At 37.6% G+C, this 20,504-nt stretch overlaps 1 protein-coding gene across 1 annotated transcript in view; it reads left to right on the top strand.

The window, feature by feature from the left end:
* The window catches only part of LOC145291157 (calcitonin gene-related peptide type 1 receptor-like), a 451,435-nt gene that overhangs the window by 258,345 nt on the left and 172,586 nt on the right, over positions 1 to 20,504 (top strand). The window contains exons 3-4 of the mRNA XM_080136685.1: positions 11,423 to 11,520; positions 15,318 to 15,412. Coding sequence (XP_079992811.1) covers positions 11,423 to 11,520; positions 15,318 to 15,412 — 193 coding nt within the window. The remainder of the gene's footprint in view (positions 1 to 11,422; positions 11,521 to 15,317; positions 15,413 to 20,504) is intronic.

Genomic DNA, 20,504 nt, shown 5'->3' with positions numbered 1-20,504 from the left:
CGCCACCTGATAGGTCCTGAACTGTCATCTAGGCTTCAGCCTCTGTCCTATCGACGAAATGTTGCATCCCTCTGCCTGTTCTACAAATACTTTAATGGTGAATGCTCTGACGAACTGCAAGCACTTGTGCCTCCTCAATGTGACTACCCCAGATAAACTCAACAAGCAACTAAGTCTCATCCCTTTACAATAGAGATCCCAAGGTGCAAGAAAGCCTTTTACTCCAATAGTTTCTTCCCCAGAACTGCAAGTCTTTGGAACTCACTTCCAGGACTCTGCTTTCCCAACTGTAGTCATATGCAGAAGTTCAAGTGTAATGTGAACAAACATTTTCTACTCATCTCCCTTCATAATGCCCTCGCAAATTATGTCCCTGATAGTAGCCCCCTACTTCAAAGTGTAACTAGCCTTTTTTGGGGTGAAAATCATATATATATATATATATATATATATATATATATATATATATAACTTTCTTAATCTATTAATTACACACTTTAACATTATCCACTTTAGATTATGATTAACAAATTACAACCATTAACTTGCCCACCATTAATTGCTCTTACCTTCCTCATCTTTTGCGTACTTTATATCGATTTATACCGTTCCTTATCTAATTATTCATATGGTATTGTAACCAAACGCCCCTATTTCTAATCATTTGCATAGCTATGTAATTTCCATTAAACTCCGCACCATTTTATAGGGTAACTTAAATACTTTTTACTCTAGTTAGTTTTATAAATACCCCCAATTCTTTTTTGTGTACCTCTAAGCCAAACTTCTATATCAAATACTCACCCAACAAAATCAACTCTTTTCTTTAATTTTAAAACCCCCACAATTCACTTATTGTTCCTAATTATTCACCCTATAACTATTCTTAATTTTTACTTGGATCACGTAATTATGGCAAACCCCATGCATATAATAGAACGCATTTTTAAAATGTAATTAACTTGACGTATGTTACATATCTACTATATAATTGCTTCCTTATTCCAAATTTCTAGAGCTTCTGTATGTTATACACGACGTATGTTAAAATGCAATCAAATAGACGTATGTAAACATTGCAGCAGTGATAAATATCACAGAAAAAACTTTTAACGTTATATAAACCCCTCCATCCGCGTTTAAACTCATTTCAAATACGTAAAGCCACCCCCATCACTTTTATAATTCAACTGATTTTCTCCATGGCACATATCTATGCATCTTTCTTTCCTTTTCTTTCGTTTTTCTTCTTTCTCTCTCCTCTTCCTTTTCTATAAATATTTTTTATAATTATATTTTTCTATTTCTCTATATTTATCTTGTTTCCTTAATATCCACACGTGTACCCCTTCACAGTTGAGTTCCATAGATGTAAGAGAGCCTTCTACTCCAGTAGTTTCTTCCCCAGAACCGCTAGACTTTGGAATTCCCTTCCGGGTCTTTGCTTCCCCAACTGTACTTACATGCAGAAGTTAAAGTGTAACGTGAACGGACATCTTGCTGCTCAACTCCCCACATAGTACATCTGTAGCTTATGTCCCTGATAGTAGTCCCTTACATCAAAGTACAATGTTCCTTGTTTGGGGTGAAATTTTTACTTTTACCATCTGAAGAAACAGACAGGAAACTCCTCTGTCTGTCGAAACAATTCTAAGTCAATATTATATATATATATATATATATATATATATATATATATATATATATATATATATATATATATATAGTCATCCACAATGTTTCGCTGTATCACAACTTTTCAGTGCGGATAAGCTAGCAACTACCTCAAACCTAAAACTCGACCGCACAGGCGACAGTCTGCGTTTCTAACCGGCGCGATGTAGGTATGTGAAATTACAATGATTAAACATTGTTAAAATACCAAGGCTCCACATGTTACACAAATGTTTATACAAATACCAAGGCTCCATATGTTTACACAAAAAACGCATTGCTTTATAAAAATATTTTTTTTTTACGAAACCACGCGATGCTTATTTACTTTTAACGTAGAAACAAATTTTCTTTTTAAATTTCTTCTCGTTTTTTTTATTAATATTGAATAATATATAGTTTCTGCATAATTCGTGTTTCTTATTTTTTGTTTTCTCTTTTTCAATGCATTACTAAAAGTGTTGCGTGTTTTTTTAAGCCTTCATTCATTCCCTGTTGGACATATTTTGTTTGTTTTAAACAATAGCATGACGTCACTTTTTCCGCGGACAAATCATATTTATGAAGGTCATGGCCTTTTCTCCCTATTAAAGAGGATTAGCGGAAACATCGTGACGTCTAACAACTACTGAACATTGGATTCCCTAATAGAAGGAAACTCTTGAATAATTTACATACATTTTCAAGATTATCACCTGTTCTAACCCGACAAACTAATAATATCCGACCACAAATAAAATTCTATTCCTTAATACTACCATAGGATACTTATAATTCCGAACAAAATTCATTTCTATCGACATAATCAAAATATACTTAGTTGATTCCGTTGTTTTGTTTTACGTCATATCAACTGTTTTCTGGTTGCTTAATACCGAACACAGAATTTTTTGAAAAACGTTTTAAATTTCAAGTTCTTTATATCTTCAAATATTTATTCATGGTGTTTGGTTTGGTTTGGTTGTTTTGCTTGACAGCATAGTTACCTTTTGAGGTTATTTAATGCCAAATTCAGTAATTTTCGAAAAGGTTTTCATGCTCCAAGTTCTTTATATTTTCAAATATTTATTCATGTTTTATTTAGATTTTTTTTATTGTTATTTAACTTCAAACAAGGTACAGTGCAACTTGAACATGAGGGACTACTATTTGGGTCTAAATCTACAGGTACACCATGTAGGGGTTAGGTAACGAGATGTCTGTTCACATTACACTTAAATTTCTGCTTATTAGTACAGACACGGAAGCATGAAACCCAGAAATCTAGCAGTTCAGTTGAAAAAAAAAAACAATTACAATAGATGACTTTCTGGCATTTATGGATCTCTACAGTGTAGGTGTGCGATTTTGCAGCTTGCTAGATCAGTCGTGGATATTTACGTCAAAGGGGATACAAGAGGGACAGAGATTGGGATTCCGTTGATAGTGTCGGATCTACTATGTTAAGAACTCCTTCCGGGCCCCGTCTAAGACCTAGAGACTAGTGGCAGATGAACCAACCCATATGTAACATCCATAGGCGAATGGTGGATTTGTAGAGATAAAAGATACTCTACAATGTAAGTAATTTTCTAGTACGGTAGAGAGAGTCCACCTTTTTCGCACAAACCTTAATAATGTTCTCAATGTATATGTTCCAATTCATGTTGCATGTAAATATTAAACTAAGGTGTTTGAAAAATAACTTTCAAGTAGCGTATTATTAGTTATGGCAATCACTGGTTGATAAGGTTTTTCGTAATCATTAACGGAAAGTTCAGTATTGCTATTGATTTGTGTTCCCATTCCACTACAGACTGGAAGTCTTCCTCTAAGATTTCAGCAATCGCCTTAGATATTTAGATATTCGTTTTCCGTTCGTGTCTGTTACAGAGAGCGGTATCATCAGTAAATATACCCATCTCGGATACAATATTATCAAGAAAGGCATTTATGAATAGCAGGAATAATAAACATCCAAGGCTTTGGCACACCCACATTTATATCATGCTGTTTTGACGTACTATCATCTGGGACCACTTGGATTTTTTCAAGTGGTTCGAATGGTTGCAATTGTTATCACGGCGCTGCTAGGATGAAATATAGAATTTTATTATAACGACAAAATGTGGCGTAAATGAGGCTCAAAAATCACATAAGATCGTAGATAATAGTGTAGACATAATACATTTGAATGTGGCATCTGTTGTTGTAAAACAACGGTAATTTAGTTCAGAGGGAAATGTCTGCAATAAAAATATTATATATATGAGATATACCAGGTTAAAAGTATTCAAGAGTGATAACTAATGAATTTGACGCTGTTATTAAAACTGCTCAATAAAAGAAGAGCAAGATATATTTTTATTAATATAAACAGATTAAAACCAGAAGTCCTCGTCAGACGACTTAGTATTAATAAATTGTTATTCTCCACAGAAGAAACCAGTCCTTATAATCAAAATTTAGAACTGTTTTTTTCTGTGGAAAGTAATAATTTATTAACCCGCCTGTCGAAGAACTTCTGGTTTGTCGAAACATTAGCATATCCAGTATCGCGACTATGTAAATATATATATATATATATATATATATATATATATATATATATATATATATATATATATATATATATATATAGGGGGGGGGGTCACAAAATCGCATTGTCCGGGAATCGTTTAATTATTATCTTGTTTTCTTAATTATTTTTTTCTCATTTTTTTCTATTAATTATTTTCTTGTAAGAAAATATTTTTCGTTTTGGACAAATTAATTATGTGAATCAATTCATGTTATTGTATTTGAATTTAATCAATTTGCAATTAAGTTTTAATTTCCACGGAAATATGTTTTAAATCAATTTTTTCCCAAGATTTTGAATTTTTGATTTTGAGTGTTAATTTATAATGTCGTCATGATGTGTGCATATCATCCAAATATCGAACATGTATGAACAAGGGTCGTTCAAAAAGTAAAACTTCCTATTTTTCACTCAAAGTATTGAAGATTTACGAAGACGATAGCGGAACCATTAAAGCGAATGTATAGTTGAATGTAATAAGCAAAGAAGAAAACGCCCACGTGTGTGTGACTTATGTGGCTATACGACTTACCTTCAGGTGGGATCTGAAAGAGAGATTAAAGATGGCGGCCGTGACTTTATAAGGTGTAGTCTCATGGAATCGCACGAGATCACACCACCCACTGCACACATATGCAAATGGATTGGAGTCAGTTTGTTAATAAAATGACCGTTGGCACAGGTGAGAGGGAAAAAAAGGCGTGCTGGAAGTTGAGAGAGAAAGTTGTGAGTGACGAAGTTGACAGTGAAGAATTCTATCTGAACTTTTTCTTTATTTTCTTTATTTATTTTATTTATTATTTTTGTTGTTGTTTACTAGCCCATTTAACTGCAAGCTATTTCGGCGAAGTGGGGAACAAGTTCGACCTTAAATTATACCAGAATTCGACGGCTCGATCACGGTACTTGCCTGGGTGGAGAAGGTGAAGCTGCATTACGTGCTGTCTAGTGTGAAGAGCATTGAAAACGTGGTTCCTCTATGTCTGTCCGGCAGGGCTTTCGCGGTATATCAACCGCTTAGTCATGGGGAAAACAGGATTATGAAAGGATCAAGGATGCACTATACAAGGCGTTTGATATCGACGCTGTCATTGCTTGGGAGCAATTTGAGCCAAGAACCTTACATCCAGGCGAAACTGTTGACGATTTTCTGGCCTATCTTAGGAAGTTGACGGTGTTGTTTGGTGGGTTGCCTGGCCGGGCCTTGGCATGCAAATTTCTGGTAGGGCTCCCAACCGGAACAAAGCAACTCGTGCGAGCTAGCTCATGCATAGCTTAATGACCTGGTAGATCGGCCCAGGGCTGTAACGAAGAATACCTATGAGATGAGAGAACCAATAGTCGTTTCTACACAGCCTACACCAAGTGATGATAGACCGTCTCAGGGGCCAGGCTTGCGTGGTGAAGTCATGTGTTATAGGTGCAATGGGCAAGACCTCATTGAGATGAACTTCCAGCGGTGACTGACAGCTGTTCGCTGCTACCGATGTAATGATACTGGTTATATGGCTCGGGATTGTGCGGGAAATAGGAAATAGGGTCAGGGACAAGGTACCAGCGTTGACCTCTTCCCAAAGCAGAAATTAGATGAGGCGCTTCCGACCATCCAGGTCTATTTCAATGAGACATTGTGGTCAGCATTCCTATAGTGAGCGTGAACCTATAGGGAGTTTGCCATTGCTTATGACCTCACTCAGATTGTTCGCGAACCCACCCGTGTGCCCAATACACCCGGTCAATATGAAAGCCTCCTAGACCTTTTTCTCTCAATTTCCCCTGAGCTATGTTCATGTTCCGTTCATTCTCCTCTAGGATCCTCCGACCACTCCGTCGTATCAGTTAAGATAAAAACAAAATGTAAGAAGCCATCAGACGTACCCCTCCACCGTACTGTATACCGATACTCTATGGCTGACTGGGATAGCTTCCGTACATTCATATCTGATTTACCTCTGCACTCCATGTTTAAAAAGGAAGTGTCCTCTATAGTATCAGATCTCACCGAATGGTTAATTGTAGGCATAGACCAATTCATACCATCTAAAAAATTCCAACAAAAACCTACCAGCCAGCCATAGTTCTCCCCAGAATGTGCTGCTGCTATGGCGCACAGAAATCACTTTTTCCATAGCTACTAACGTAATAAATGCACTGAGACTAAAGCTGCTTTCAGGACTGCCAGCAACCACTGTAAAAGAGTAATAAAAAATGCAAGAGATCTATATGCCCAGTCTGTTAAATCCAAGTTAGCTGATCAGCGGCTTGGTTCCTACCAGTTTTGGCAAATAACAAATAGGATCCTGAACAGAAGTGTGCGTTCTATCCCAACCATTATCAATGGACCTGAGGTCATTTCGTCAGCGTCAGACAAGGCCAAACTATTTGCAAAGAACTTTGCAGCTAATTCTACCCTCTGCGACGAAGGCCATCTACTCCCCATATTTCCTCCTATAACACAGAACACGCTAGGTAACATACAAATATCCGTGTATGAGGTCGCCAAGCTAATCAAGAACCTAGATTCCAGTAAAGCAACTGGCCCTGATGGCATCCCAATTATAGTGTTAAAAAAGCTTCAACCAGACTTGCTCCCATACTTACGAAACTATTTAAGCACTGCCTTAAGGAGAAGTGCTTTCCGACTCCCTGGAAGACCTCATCAGTTAGCCCTGTATTTAAGAATTCAGGTGATAAGTCCTCTCCCTCTCAGTACAGACCAATAAGTCTCCATTGTGTTATGAGTAAGTTGCTGGAATCCATATTAAATAGAGAAATAGTCAACCACCTCAGCAGAAATAACCTTCTTAGTGACACACAATATGGTTTCCGCTTTGCAAGATCTACAGCAGATGTGCTGACGGTTATATCCCACAGGATTAGTGAATCTCTTGACAAAGGCTTCCTTTCTAGGGCAATTGCTCTTGACATATCAAAGGCCTTTGACAAGGTATGGCATAAGGGTCTACTTCACAAGATTTCCAGCTATGGTATAACTGGAAATGTTTTCTCAATCATTAAATCATTTCTCTCCGATAGGCTCATAAGAGTAGTGGTCGATGGACAAAAATCGGAGGCCTGCAATATAAATGCTGGAGTCCCTCAGGGGTCAATCCTGGGCCCAACTCTCTTCCTGATCTACATCAATGACCTCCCTAAACACATACTTAAATCATTCGTTGACATCTATGCTGATGACACGACCATCTACAGCAACACATCAAAGGCTGTAAATGACAAAGTTCTCTCTGATTCTCTCTCCTCTGATCTCGAGCGCGTGGTTCAGTGGGAGAAGATCTGGCTGGTTACCTTTAATGCATCCAAAACCAAACTCCTATCCTTACATCATCAACGCTCTGATCCCCATCTGGCATCAATTGTGATCGATGGCTCTTGTCTGGGTGAAGCCCCGTGTTTTGACAAGCTTCTGGGTTTGACCTTTACTCCTGATCTGAAATGGAACACGTACATCAAATCTGTTGCCAAGGTCGCTGGAAAGATGGTGGGATCCTTCTACCGCTCCAGAAGATATCTCACTACTGATGCAATTCTCTATCTATATAAAAGCCAAGTACTCCAAGGATGGAATACTGTTGCCATATCTGGACAGGAGCTGCTAAAAACAGCCTATCCTGCCTTGACAGAGTACAAAATAGACTTTGTGGCTTAGTGGGGGATGCCCTTTTCTCTACCCTGCAACCTCTCTCCCACAGAAGAGACTTTCGAGCCTATCCTTGCTTTATCGTTATTTCCATGGCAGGTGCTCATCTGAACTCCAATCTCTGGTGTCCCCTCCCTAATCCTTCACGAAAAACACCCGTCTAGCTGAATCCACTGTGAAAAATTTCCCCCACTCTATATCTGTGTCTAAATCAAAACGCGGATTCCATGAACAAAGCTTCTTTGTTAGAACTGCACGTCTGTGGAATTCTGTTCCGTCTGCCTGCTTCCCACCTGACTACAACTTGGATGTGTTCAAGTCCAACGTTAACAAATTCCTAATGAACTGCCCCCTTAAGTAAACACTTCATCAAATCTCCACACTAACGTAATGTACTTGCAATAACCCTTATTCCTGAGTGGCTTCCGGGCCTTGATAAGTGGTGATCACTGTGTAAAAAAAAAAAAAAAAAAGAATGTCAGAGTAACCACCCTAAATGGAAACACGCGGATATGTGGGCGCTGTGAATATTCGCACAAGAACTGGAAATTCGGCTAACGTTGAGGCGCTGGTAGTGCTCGAAAAACCGCTAAGCTTTGACCTGCTTCTAGACTATGATGCCATCAGAGCCCTAGATGGTGCTCATGTAATTCAGACAGGAGCAGTGCAGTTTTAGGAGAAGGAACCAGCGAAACTGTGGAATGAGGTAACAGAGTACCATGTGTCCGACCAAATGAGGCTTGCATACGAAGAGGAACTCCGCGATTGAATCAAGGATGGCTGGTTAATTCCCTATCCCTATGAGAAACTTGGATCTCTCAAAGGCCTGATCACACTGATGGCGGTTGTCCAACACAACAAAGCAAAGGTTAGGCCAGTGATGTACTAGCATGAACTAAACACGCATGTTGATGCGTTCATGGCAGATGCTGATGTTGGTGCAAGCAAGCTACGAGAGTGGCGCCAGCAGAGTTCCAATTTGTCCTAGCTGGATCAAAGAAAAGCAGGTCCGGATCAGAGAAACAATGTGGCTATTTCAGACGGTGGTGTTTGTTGGCAGGAGGTATTGCCTTACTAGGCTAGGCTTCAGACTAAACGTGGTGCCCCAAATAATGAAGACCATCGTCAACCCTGTGTTGTCACGGGAAGAAACAATAAAAGATGGGACCTCGGCTTACCTTGATGGCATATATGTGAACGAAGACGTTTTGTTATCATCACGTGTAAGGTCCAAACTGGCTGAGTTTGGTTTGATTTGCAAGGACTCAGAACATTTGGAGGATGGCGCCCGTGTTTTGGACCTGAATGTTCGACTGAAGCGAGGTACCTAGAAATGGGGGTGCGGAACTGCAGTTCCTGAAGTGCCCGATGTCTTCACGAGGCGAGCAGTATTCTCTCTGTGTGGAAAACTTGTAGGGAACCTACCAGTGTGTGGATGGATTCGTGTGGCAAGAGTCATCATAAAGAGGAGGACAAGCGCTGTCACTAAAGGCTGGGATGAAGAAACAGCAGTTGGTTCACATGGTGAAAGAGACTGTCACAAGGGTAAAGCAGAATGACCCCACTAAACGAGACTGATGTGTGCAAGAAGGCGAACTGAATGTGTGGGTGGATGCGAGCTCTATGGCAATTGGTGTGCTGTTGGAGAAAAATGGGGCTGCGATTGAGGACGCCTGCTGGTTGCGACCGGCAAATGACGCCGCTTATATCAACCTAGCAGAGCTCAATGCGGTGATAAATGGCATCAACCTGGCACTTCAGTGGAAAGTCAGGAAATTACGCATACACACTGATTCGCTATGCATGTACCACTGGATATCGGACACATTGGCAAGTAAGACTGCTGCTGATCAGACGGAGGTTGGAGACCATAAGAAAGCTGGTAGCAGAGTACAACCTGTCTGTGGATACGGTACTGGTCACTTCAAATTGCAACCACTCGGGTTCTACATAGATAGTATTACACCATGAAAAGGAAGCCGAGCCAGTACCATTTTTATGTGCCGTCTCTATTGAGTTGGCAGACGAAATCAGGAAGATACACCACCTTAGTGGGCAACCCGGAATGAAACGGAAATGTTATTTTGTGCAGTTGTTAAATCCGTTGGTGTCCAAAAGTGCAGTGAAAGCGGTAGTTAAGTAATTCCAAACATGCCAGTCAATCGACCCCACCCCGGCTAGATTGTGGAAAGGTCGGCTGGGAGTAGACACGACTTTGAGCCGACTGGATGTAGACATAACAAAATATGGTAGCCAGCAATTTATCACCCTGATCGATTGCGGACCGACAAGGTTCGTGATCTGGAGCCCATAAATAAGACAAGATTCCTCCAGTGTCATTCGTGAATTGGATCCCATATTTTATGAAAGGGTGCCGCCTGAAGAGATCCTCACGGATAGCGACACGGCCTACTGCAGTGGGGATTCCAGACGTTTCATAGATGAGTAGAGGCTCCAGCTCAGGCACTGCTGTGTGTATGTGCTGAGTAGCAACGGGATGGTATGACTGTGAACTCCAACGCTGATGCCGATAATTCCAGCACACCTTCTGAGAGCTCCGATGAAGATGAAAAAGTCCCGCCTGATAGTATGACTGCAAACCCTAACGCTGATGCCCATAGTTCCGACGCCCCTTCTGAGAGCTTCAATGAAGATGAAGTAGTCCAGCCAATCCCCCTTCGTAGAAGTGCCCGCAATAAATGACCAACTCCACAATCCCACATGTGTGACCAAGAGACCCGGGGGAAGTGTAGAGTTGAGTGTGTGAGACTGTGTGTGTGGCTATACGAATTACCTGAGAGAGAGAGAGAGAGAGAGAGAGAGAGAGAGAGAGAGAGAGAGAGAGAGGGAGAGAGAGATTAAAGATGGAGGTGTAGTCTCATGGAATCACGCGAGATCACACCGCCCCCTGTTCACATATGCAAATGGAATGGAGTCAGTTTTTTAATAAAACGCTTGTTGGCAGAGGTGAATTCTCTCTAAACGTTTTGTTTTTAAACTATTTTTGTTTTTTGCTGTTTACCAGCCCATTTAACTGCAACGAGCAACGTTTTGTGTTCCAGAATTTTTTTCTACATAGTCACCAACATTCTTAATGCACTTTTAGCAGCGATGAACGGTGACTGTGCATGGATTTGCTATATGAGTGTCGTTCCAAAAATAAAGCTTCATACTTTTAACTCAAAATGTTGAATAGCTACGAAGACTGGGGTGGTGCCATTAAAACGAGCGAAGCCGTGTGCCCCAGAAATTCTTTTTTAGATTAATCCCTACCCTTCTTAATGCATTTTCGCCATGGTTTCAATGACACATCTCTGCTTCTGGCACACGTCTATGATAGGGGTTGTTTGTAAATATCTGCATCAGAGACATGAAACTTTCAGATGAAGAGTTATAAGTTAAGTCATTATAACAATGCAATTTGCAATCCCGTTTAACCCATTCAAACAGAATAAAATAGGAGGCATTACTTTTGGAGCCCCCCCCGTATATATCATTATTTAATATTATTTTTATTCATTTTGTTGCAGCATTCGCATTCAAAGACTGCCTGCCAAATGGAACTTGGTTCCGACATCCGTCCTCCAATAGTTATTGGACCAATTACACTCTATGTTTTGTAGATCAGGTAAGATTCATTAAATTTATCATGAATTAAATGAGTTCTGATTAACTTCAATGTGCATGTGTTCATAGTGTTCGTAAAAATGTCATTTGTTAATTGTTAGTCGTCTTAGAGTTTGTGCATAATGCCGAGACACTATTTTGCATTTAAATGAGTGCAAGTGTTAAGATCCTAAATTACTTTAAGAACACCGAGGAGTAAGTATCTGTTTTGATTTTTCTCTTCATTTCTGTCCTCAGTCAGTGTATGAGAAATATTTACAGACTGAGGCAAGTTTTATTTGTGTCTAAATCCAGAATGCATGGTTTTTGTGTAGCTGGATTTAAATTGAAATTGTGCTTAACTCATGAAAGACAATTTAATATAGAGTGTCATGTGAAGAGTATTGTAATAATAATAAAAACGAAAAGTAAAATTTGTCAGAAAATTTCATTTGTGTTTCCATTGGGAAACTTTAAAATTCATTTCGTACTTATGTTATTTAAAGAGAATTAAACTTTTCTGGTACTCCTGTTTTCAATCAGTGGTCGACTCCGGTTTTTCTCTCTGTATGCCTGTCCGTCTCTCTATCTCTGAGTAATTAAATATCTTCTATCAAATTTACTTTCTTTTATAAAAACTTTAACTTGAGACAAGTTGTGCGATTTGTTAAACCGTAACGAATAGAGTCAATTTTTTTTATCCTATGGCCAGTCAGAGAACTATTATTTCACACAAAACAAATATAAATATTATAGGGTAAAGTTACAATATTAAAAGCAGGACTTATTTCAAGAACAGAACTAGTATTTGTGGACAAATAAGTATATTCGTCAAATATGACATATGCACCTTCGTAACCTTTTCAATATTGTTTTTAATAATTAATTATTAACAACTAAAAAATATATTTTTTTTTTTACAAAGGAGTAACCACTCATCCGGAGGCCACTCGATGATAAGGGTTAATGAGTGTACAATAATCAATGAGTCAATATTATAGTAATTCTTAGTAGTTGAGATTTTGTAAATTGGATTACTTGAGAGAACGGCTCATCAAAATCTTGTTTACATTCGACTAGAAGATGACAATACTGAAGTCAGTTGGAAAGCAGAGAAAGAAAAGATAGTTTCACCGGCGTGCAGCTCTAAACTTTGTTCATGGAATCTACGTTTAGATTTAGACACAAATAAAGGTTTGGGTTGGTTGGTTGTTTTGTGGCATATCAACCCTTTTCAGATTATTTAATGCCGAATCCAGTTATTTTGAAGAAATTTTTTTAAATAGAATTTTTTTTTTCAAGTCGGTTTCTATTTAACCCATAGTTGGAACCCTAACAGGTACTACCATTCCGGGTCAGAGTGGACCTGGGAGCAATGGCAATTAAATGGTGGCTCCACACTCCCCAAAGTTCGCAAGCTGGGGCTTCACCATCGGAGATAGTTTAAGGTCATATTCAGGACCACACAGATAAAGAATGAGGGACATTATTGATAGTGATTTCAGAGAGACGAGTGTTATTTCGTGAAAGTTTGACGAGGGAGTACTATAGATTGGAGCTCAGACGAGAATTTATTGTACAGAAGTTGACTTCGAATGAAAATAGAATGTTAAACTGATATTCATCTTAAATGAAAAATACCTTTCTCGACACTAGACGCAATAAATGAGGAATTAGAAGGGTTATGAAAAAATGACGCAATTTCAAAGTCGATTACTCATATTGGGCATCACCAACCGTATATATAAGAAAGAAAAACTGAAAAATCAGATAATGCGCTGATTTTTAGACTGCGTTGAATGACTGTTTAAATGACCATGAATATTTGCTATCATCTTTAGTAGATATACTTACTAAATTAAAAAATAAACACACATAAAAAAAAGGTTTTAAGCTTAGGCATCTTCCTTTGGATTAAAGGTAGCTCCAAGTCTATACCAGTAAATAATGACTGGTATGGAATAACAAAATTGCATGTTTGGATGATATTTTGCTTGAAAACAAAAACGAAAAGCAACACAAAGCTCATTGTAGAGCAGTATTTCAGAGAATTGAAAAACTCGAATAGAAGCTGAGTTCTGAAAATTATTCTAAATATATAAAATATTTACGGCAAATTATTATCAGAAAAGCAGGAAAATTAGATTCAAAAAGTGCTAAAGCTATTCAGAACATATCCACACTTGATAACGTTGCTAACTAGATTTCATGGATTAAACATGACTTTCTTGGGATTAGTAAGCTACCATAGAATATATATCCCAATATTTTATATGAGAGATGCATTAAATAACTTGATAAAAAAGGCCACAAAGTGGATATGGTCAGAAGAATGCGAAGTGGCTTTTAAAAAATAAAACTATTCTTGTTAGCAGACCTATCATTAACACATTTCGACCCGAAGAAGAAAATCATTGTATCAGCAGATGCTTGTAATGAGGGACTGGATGATGTTTTGCTTCACAAATTCGAGGATAAATCTCTAAAGCCAATAGTAAAAAAGCCTTGAGAACGAAATTACAGTTTAATCGAAAAAGAGTTTATCAATAACTTATACTGTAAAAAAATCACAGGTTTTTATACATAAGAAAATTTATTCCACAAACCGCTGATAACAATATTTAGTTCGCGAAAAGGTATACTAACTCACACAGCAAATCCACAACGACGGGGAGTGTAATTTTATTCAATTATAATTTGGAAATAAATTTTTATCTTCAAAGAAGATAGGTCATGTCAATTGGTTATCTAAACGGTACCATTCGATGAAACAGTAAAAACAGCGATAAGAGACGAAAGTGAATTGTCAGGTTTGTTAAGCAATAGGATTAAAGAATTTCTGGATGTGTTAAAATATGTGAGGAAAGCAACGGAGAAGGGTAATTTCATTAGAGAAATGAAAAAGTAAGTCTGGTTGAACGAGAAAAATCATGTGGGAAGTAATGTATTAAAAAAAATTGGTAGTTTACATGATCATGCCAAACCCAGATACGATGTCACGCTTATCGCCAGCAGAGTTACTGTTTGTCTATTCTGATGAGGAAACAATCAACAAAAGAAAAATAAATGACTAAAGTCTATAATCCAGGCAACAAAGTTTTTTTTTTAACTTTAGTATTGAGAGAATATTTTGGGAAGAAAGAATAATAACCAAAAAAATGGACAGGTTATATATGACATAAAAAGAAAACATGAAGATATTCCGGAACTCAAGGCCGGAAGTACCAGTGTGTCAAACGTCACCACGACAAGGAGGATTGAATAAGAAAAGACTCTAGAAAAAAGTGAATAGATTATCTACAAACCTTAAAAAGATAAGATATTACAGCTAAATTTTACGGGAAAATTAAGCTCACGGGGAAGTTATGTAATAAGTATGAAAAGACCCGGACGTTTTGTGCTTATAAGATTATGATTGACTAGTTAAGCCATAAAATACCGACTAGTAGATCCACCTAGGAGAGACGTCGAAAGGTACGCAAGCCTCGTGTAAGAAACACCACTCTCATGCATTACAGCAACCTCCAAGATTATTATTCAAAACTGTAGCAAGACACGCTTAGCTAGTATATATATATATATATATATATATATATATATATATATACATATATATATATATATATATATATATATATATATATATATATATATATATATATATATTCCTTTCGCGGTATAATGTTAGAAGTCTTCATTTTTGGTTAAAAGTAAAATACGTCCACTTTCATTGTCTGTCTATTAAATGCATGAAATATGTTCTATGCAAATTGAATTAAATGGAAATGATTTCTTTGTTTTTATATCGTATCTTCCCAGCATGCTCCGCACACAGTGACGTCCATATTTACCTGGGGATACCTTATTTCCATCATCGCTCTCCTCGTCTCCATGGTGATATTCAATTGTTTTCGGTAAGTAGCCCATTCTGTCTTCATCGAAAAATAATTATTCTCTTTTTCCATCCTCGCCCCCCCATCACTAAACTACAATGGGATACCCATACTACCAAAAAAATACGGAGTGACCCTCCTCTCCCCCGCAAAAGCAAATGCCACACCTAGAATAAATAATAAAATTTACAATCACTTGTACAATCATAATATACATTTGGTACAAAGTGTATAAGTTCAATCATTATAAGAATTTCAATTTGCAAACACCGTCTGATCCATTCATGCCGAACAAAAATAGGAGACATTAATTTTGAAATGCCTTATTTGAAAATGTTACTTTTGTTAGTAGTATGTATTACAGTTGGTGACTACTTGGAAAGAGAGATCCAGGACTCGGCTTAGTTTTAAGTGCTAAAATTAGTCTTTGTTAATAAGTGAAAATGCTAACGACTGACTAATCAAAAAGTTTGCCGGAATGAAAGATTTGGTAAATTAGGGACGTCAATGAGTATTTACGAAACCTCTGACCCCTTATACGTCTATTAGAGGTAGGTTTTTAGTTCACTTCTATTCTTCAAAATCCATCGGAACTCTTGATAATTTCTATTTACTGACAGTCTTCCATGAACTTTTTTAAGGTCAGGTTTGTTCATTTTCTAATTTCGTTAGGATACGCGTTCGAATTTCTGTATCTTAACAAGAAGTCAATCCTTGCGCAAATATTAAATATTTAAATTGTCTGCAGCAATGCCTGCAAGTTTGAATTCGTTGCAATGCTTATTTATCATGGCTACGTACGTTGCGGAATCATCTTCGCCATTCTTCTGCAAATTCAGACATGACCAACGTTTATAGAATAAAGAGACTTTCGGGCTAAAATGTTCTGTAAGAAGATCCACCATATCGGCGACAGTTCATTCCGACGTTTTCCGAGGTGAAATAAAATCTGCATGCTCGCCCTTCTATAGTTTCTGTAAACGAAACTTTTTTGGTCCGACCTCTGTTTGCATTCGATACTAAAAAAATCTTCATACCGACGAAAATAAGCTTCAAGTGATTTACCTCTTTCAGGTACGTAGCAAAAATTGTCAATTGCATTCCATATTGAACCCTTTAAAAATGCAGTAGTATTATCGATGGATGCATTATATTTTATTTTGATTTTCGCCTCATAAGTTGTTCTTGTTATTCATCTGAGCGTTCCTGGTGTTCAAATAATAATTGATATTTTTATTGCTGTTCAATTTGCAGTTTTAATAATTGTTTCAGGTACTTTGTAAGATGTCCATTTTGTATGATGGGTAAAATACTAAACTTACAGAAATTTAACAAAACCTTGTTCAAATTAACCAGGTTTTTGTATTTTAGAAAAAAAGGAAAAGGAAATATTATTTAATAACTTTGCAAACGAACGTTGAACATACAATTTCCTTAGAAAGAATATTTATTCAAAAAGAATGTCTTTTTCATAGACAAGAAAGATATTACAGAAATATTCAATATTTTTTCAAACCAAATGTCCTTTTTCCATAGAACAGAAAGAAATGTTGACCATGACGAAAAAGGCCTAAAACCGTATTTACTTATTTGTCTATTTTGGTAAGTAAAAAAGTTCGCTGACACACTTATTTAATGACTCGTGAAAAAATATGAGTGACTTGTATTTCTCTCTTTTGCACTTATGGGTGCGTCAATGTTACGACAGCGCCGAGCAAAGAGAAGAAAAAATATGAAAATATTCTTACTTTCCACGAGTTTGCAATTCAAACTTTTATGTTCACGCACTTATTTGGTGTTCGCGAGTTCCTCTCTTTCTCCTTTCTTATATGTTTTCTAGACAATTGCTTGGTTTACTTCAGCTTTTCGTCGTGAGTTCTTTTAAATGCTGATTTTTTTAATTCGAGCGATTCTGTGAGTTCGAAGTCCGACGTTGCTACTGTTATAGCCCTGTTAAGGGTTGCAAAGAAAAACAGAACGCCAAAATAAAGTAACAACAATTTCAAAGCATACAATAGGTGGGTTGTTCGTCGTAGCCGACGATCGACCTAGATTGGTCCATCGGATATCGATTGACACCTTACGGCTTAGTCTTCCGGTATTTATTGAGATTGGAATAGTCTATTAGTAGGTGACATATGTTAGTTTCGCCAAAACAGATATATAGACCAATAAATTTGGTACTATCGAAATTAGTTATTCAAGAGCGCATTTTATGATATTTTATTATTTTTCCAATTCCGCATAGATTTTATCATTGGAACCCATTATGAGACCTCGGTTTGATGAGAGTTCTAAAAAGATTAATTTATCTTGGTGTCATTTAAAACTATTTTAAATAAAAACCTGGTAATTTTTTGTTTTCAAATGTTGAGCGAATCTTAGAAACTAATTTATCAAAGAATAAGGGATAGCCGTCATTCTCAGCCTCTATAGTAAATTGCATTGGGAAACACGAAAATGTTTTATAAACATGCGAGGTGCCTTCAATAAATTCCCAGACTTTTTTGTACGGGCATTTAAAATTGTTGTAGACTCTCAGAAATTCAGTATGTTATTGTTACATATCTTATGAGATGACTGACCAATTTTTATGATTTCAGTTTAAGTGAACAGCTGCAGAAAAAACTGGAATACACCCTACTAAAGCCTGATTATCACAGCTGGTGAATTTAAAAATTGCAATCTGAACGTGAGGGCATTTTAGAAGAACGTCATGCAATAAAATTCTGTATTAAATTTGATAAAATGCCACAAAAACGTATGGAATTCTTCAAACTGCTTTTGGGCTTTCTTGCATCAATCGAGCATCACTATATGCGTAGCATAAGGGATTCAAGGAAGGCAGGAGTTTTGCAAAGGATGATAAAAAGTTGGTTGGTTGGTTGGTTGGTTGGTTTTGTTTTACGGCATATCAACCCTTTTCGGGTTATTTAATGCCGAATCCAAAGATTTTGAAGAAACATTTTTAATAGAATATATTTGTTGTTTTCAAATCAATTTCTATTTAACCCATAGTTGGGACCCTAACAGGTACTACCACTCCGGGTCAGAGTGGACCTGGTAGCAATGGTAATTAAAGGGTGGCTCCACACTCTCCAAAGCCCACAAGCTGGGGCCTCACCACTGGATATAGTTTAAGGTCATATCCAGGACCATGATAAAAAGTGTTGAAGAAGTAAGGAAGTCAGACTTTCATGGATCAGGACCGTCGTGTGTCTACAGAGACGATAAGTGCAGTACACACATTTATTCGCGTGGAACTGAAGGCGCGGAAGATTTGCGCGAATGCACTTGTCCACGACTCCATCCTTGTCAAAGACTATTTGACCAAGATGGGCATCAAGACAATTTCTCAGCCTCTTTCCAGTTGAGACTTTGCTTCCTGTCACTTTTGATTATTCCCTAAGCTCGAAGAAAACCTTCGAAGCTGTCGTTATGAGACAATTGAGGATATCAGAGAAGCCGTGCGGAAGATCATTGGCACGCACAAGAGGACTTCCATGGGGATTTCCTGAAGTTATTAGAACGGTACAACCAGGGCCTTGCAGCCGGAGGAGATTACTTCGAAGGCGACTAGTTTCATATGTGTAATGTCAATAAAAGTGCCCTTACGAAAAAGTCTGGAAACTTATTGAAGACACCTCGCAATTCCTGCACAATGTTTGTTTTAGTGGAGAGATGCAACTGAATCCATGAACATTTCATCATGTTTGAGTTTTTTCATTTATTTATCAGTCAAGAAAGCAAGATTCAATAAGGTATTTGTTGAAGAGTTTGGAGAGGACAATGGCTAGCTCAGCGGAGCATTTCTTAATTAGTATGGCAGGAATGAGATCAGACACACGTGTCTTAAAGATGTTTAGTTTTTGTTTGTTTTTTCACGATATCACAGACATGAAATGTGATTTCAGATTTACGAGTGTGCCTCTGTCCACAAAAGGGAAATTTTGGACGGAGTGGTTCGTAAAATCTAAGATGAAGTGGGCCACTACCAACCGGTGAGCAGGTCAGCTTTCTCGATAGCCGTGCAAGCGACTTAATGACTGTTAGTGGGGAAATTATTAATTGTTCATTATTCATCACATAATAATAAATTTTCCAAAAAGTATAGGTTCATATTTTCTGCAACTTAATACGTTTTCTGGTCACTTCGGTATGCCTTTTCTTGGCTGCGACTATATCAGTATTACAATTATTTCTAGCTTTAATCAAATATCATCTATTAGTATTTATTTTGTGACGGGCGAATTGACGGGAAGCATGCTGCCTTTGTGTAATGGCAGCTGCACAAGTTTAAATGAACCATTGTAGAGAGTGAGGCTTGCTATGTTCCGTGTCGGAACATGTAGTTCAATGTCCGCTTTAAACCATTAAGTTGTTTCATTTGCACATTATCCCGCAGGAAGAGAAAAGATATTGCTCTATGTAGCTTCTCTGATGGCTCACTGATCACTCTTTTTGAAGCATTTTGTCATTTTGAGCAACGGACCCTCAACTGAGTTCGAGACCTTAGAGCGATATGAACCAATATGACACCGTGATAGGTTTTTCAGAGTTGACTATGAGCATTTGTCACACAAGCATATGGTGTTTTGGTTAGAAATAGGTCTAGATCTGAGACACTGATCAACGTGAACTGAAAGGCGGGTTTGGAACGTGGCTCTCTGTGTTAAGAGAAAGAGCTATAGAGAAGCTATGTCTGCTGCTACCAGTGCCGTGTATAACGCGAGGAATTAGCGTAGAGTCATGATTTGAGGAAAAACTGTAGAGAAAGTATAAGTAAATAACGCAGTGTTGTAAAATTAGTTTAATGCACACGGAAACCTCGTCATCTGATTCTAGACTGCGCTCTCTATTTAAGAGGAGAATGTTACGGATGTGGACTCCAAATTAATGCATATATTTGTGTTCATACAGCAGAGAGTAGTTGTATCCTGTAATATTAAAGTAGTTAGAGGGAATTGAGGAGTGTAAGTTGCGTTCACTTAATGCGTGGATAAAACGATAGGAGAAACGATTCTACATCATCTAGGTTACTTCTAAGCCACAAGGGAATTGGTTTTGTTTTGTTTGGTCTCTGGAGCATGTCTTTTTGCTTTTCGTGTCATTT

This window comes from Euprymna scolopes, chromosome 12 (assembly GCF_053919585.1).
Source record: "Euprymna scolopes isolate OS-2025 chromosome 12, ASM5391958v1, whole genome shotgun sequence".
Taxonomy (NCBI): Eukaryota; Metazoa; Mollusca; class Cephalopoda; order Sepiida; family Sepiolidae; genus Euprymna; species Euprymna scolopes.
This window is presented reverse-complemented; position numbering and strand designations above follow the sequence as displayed.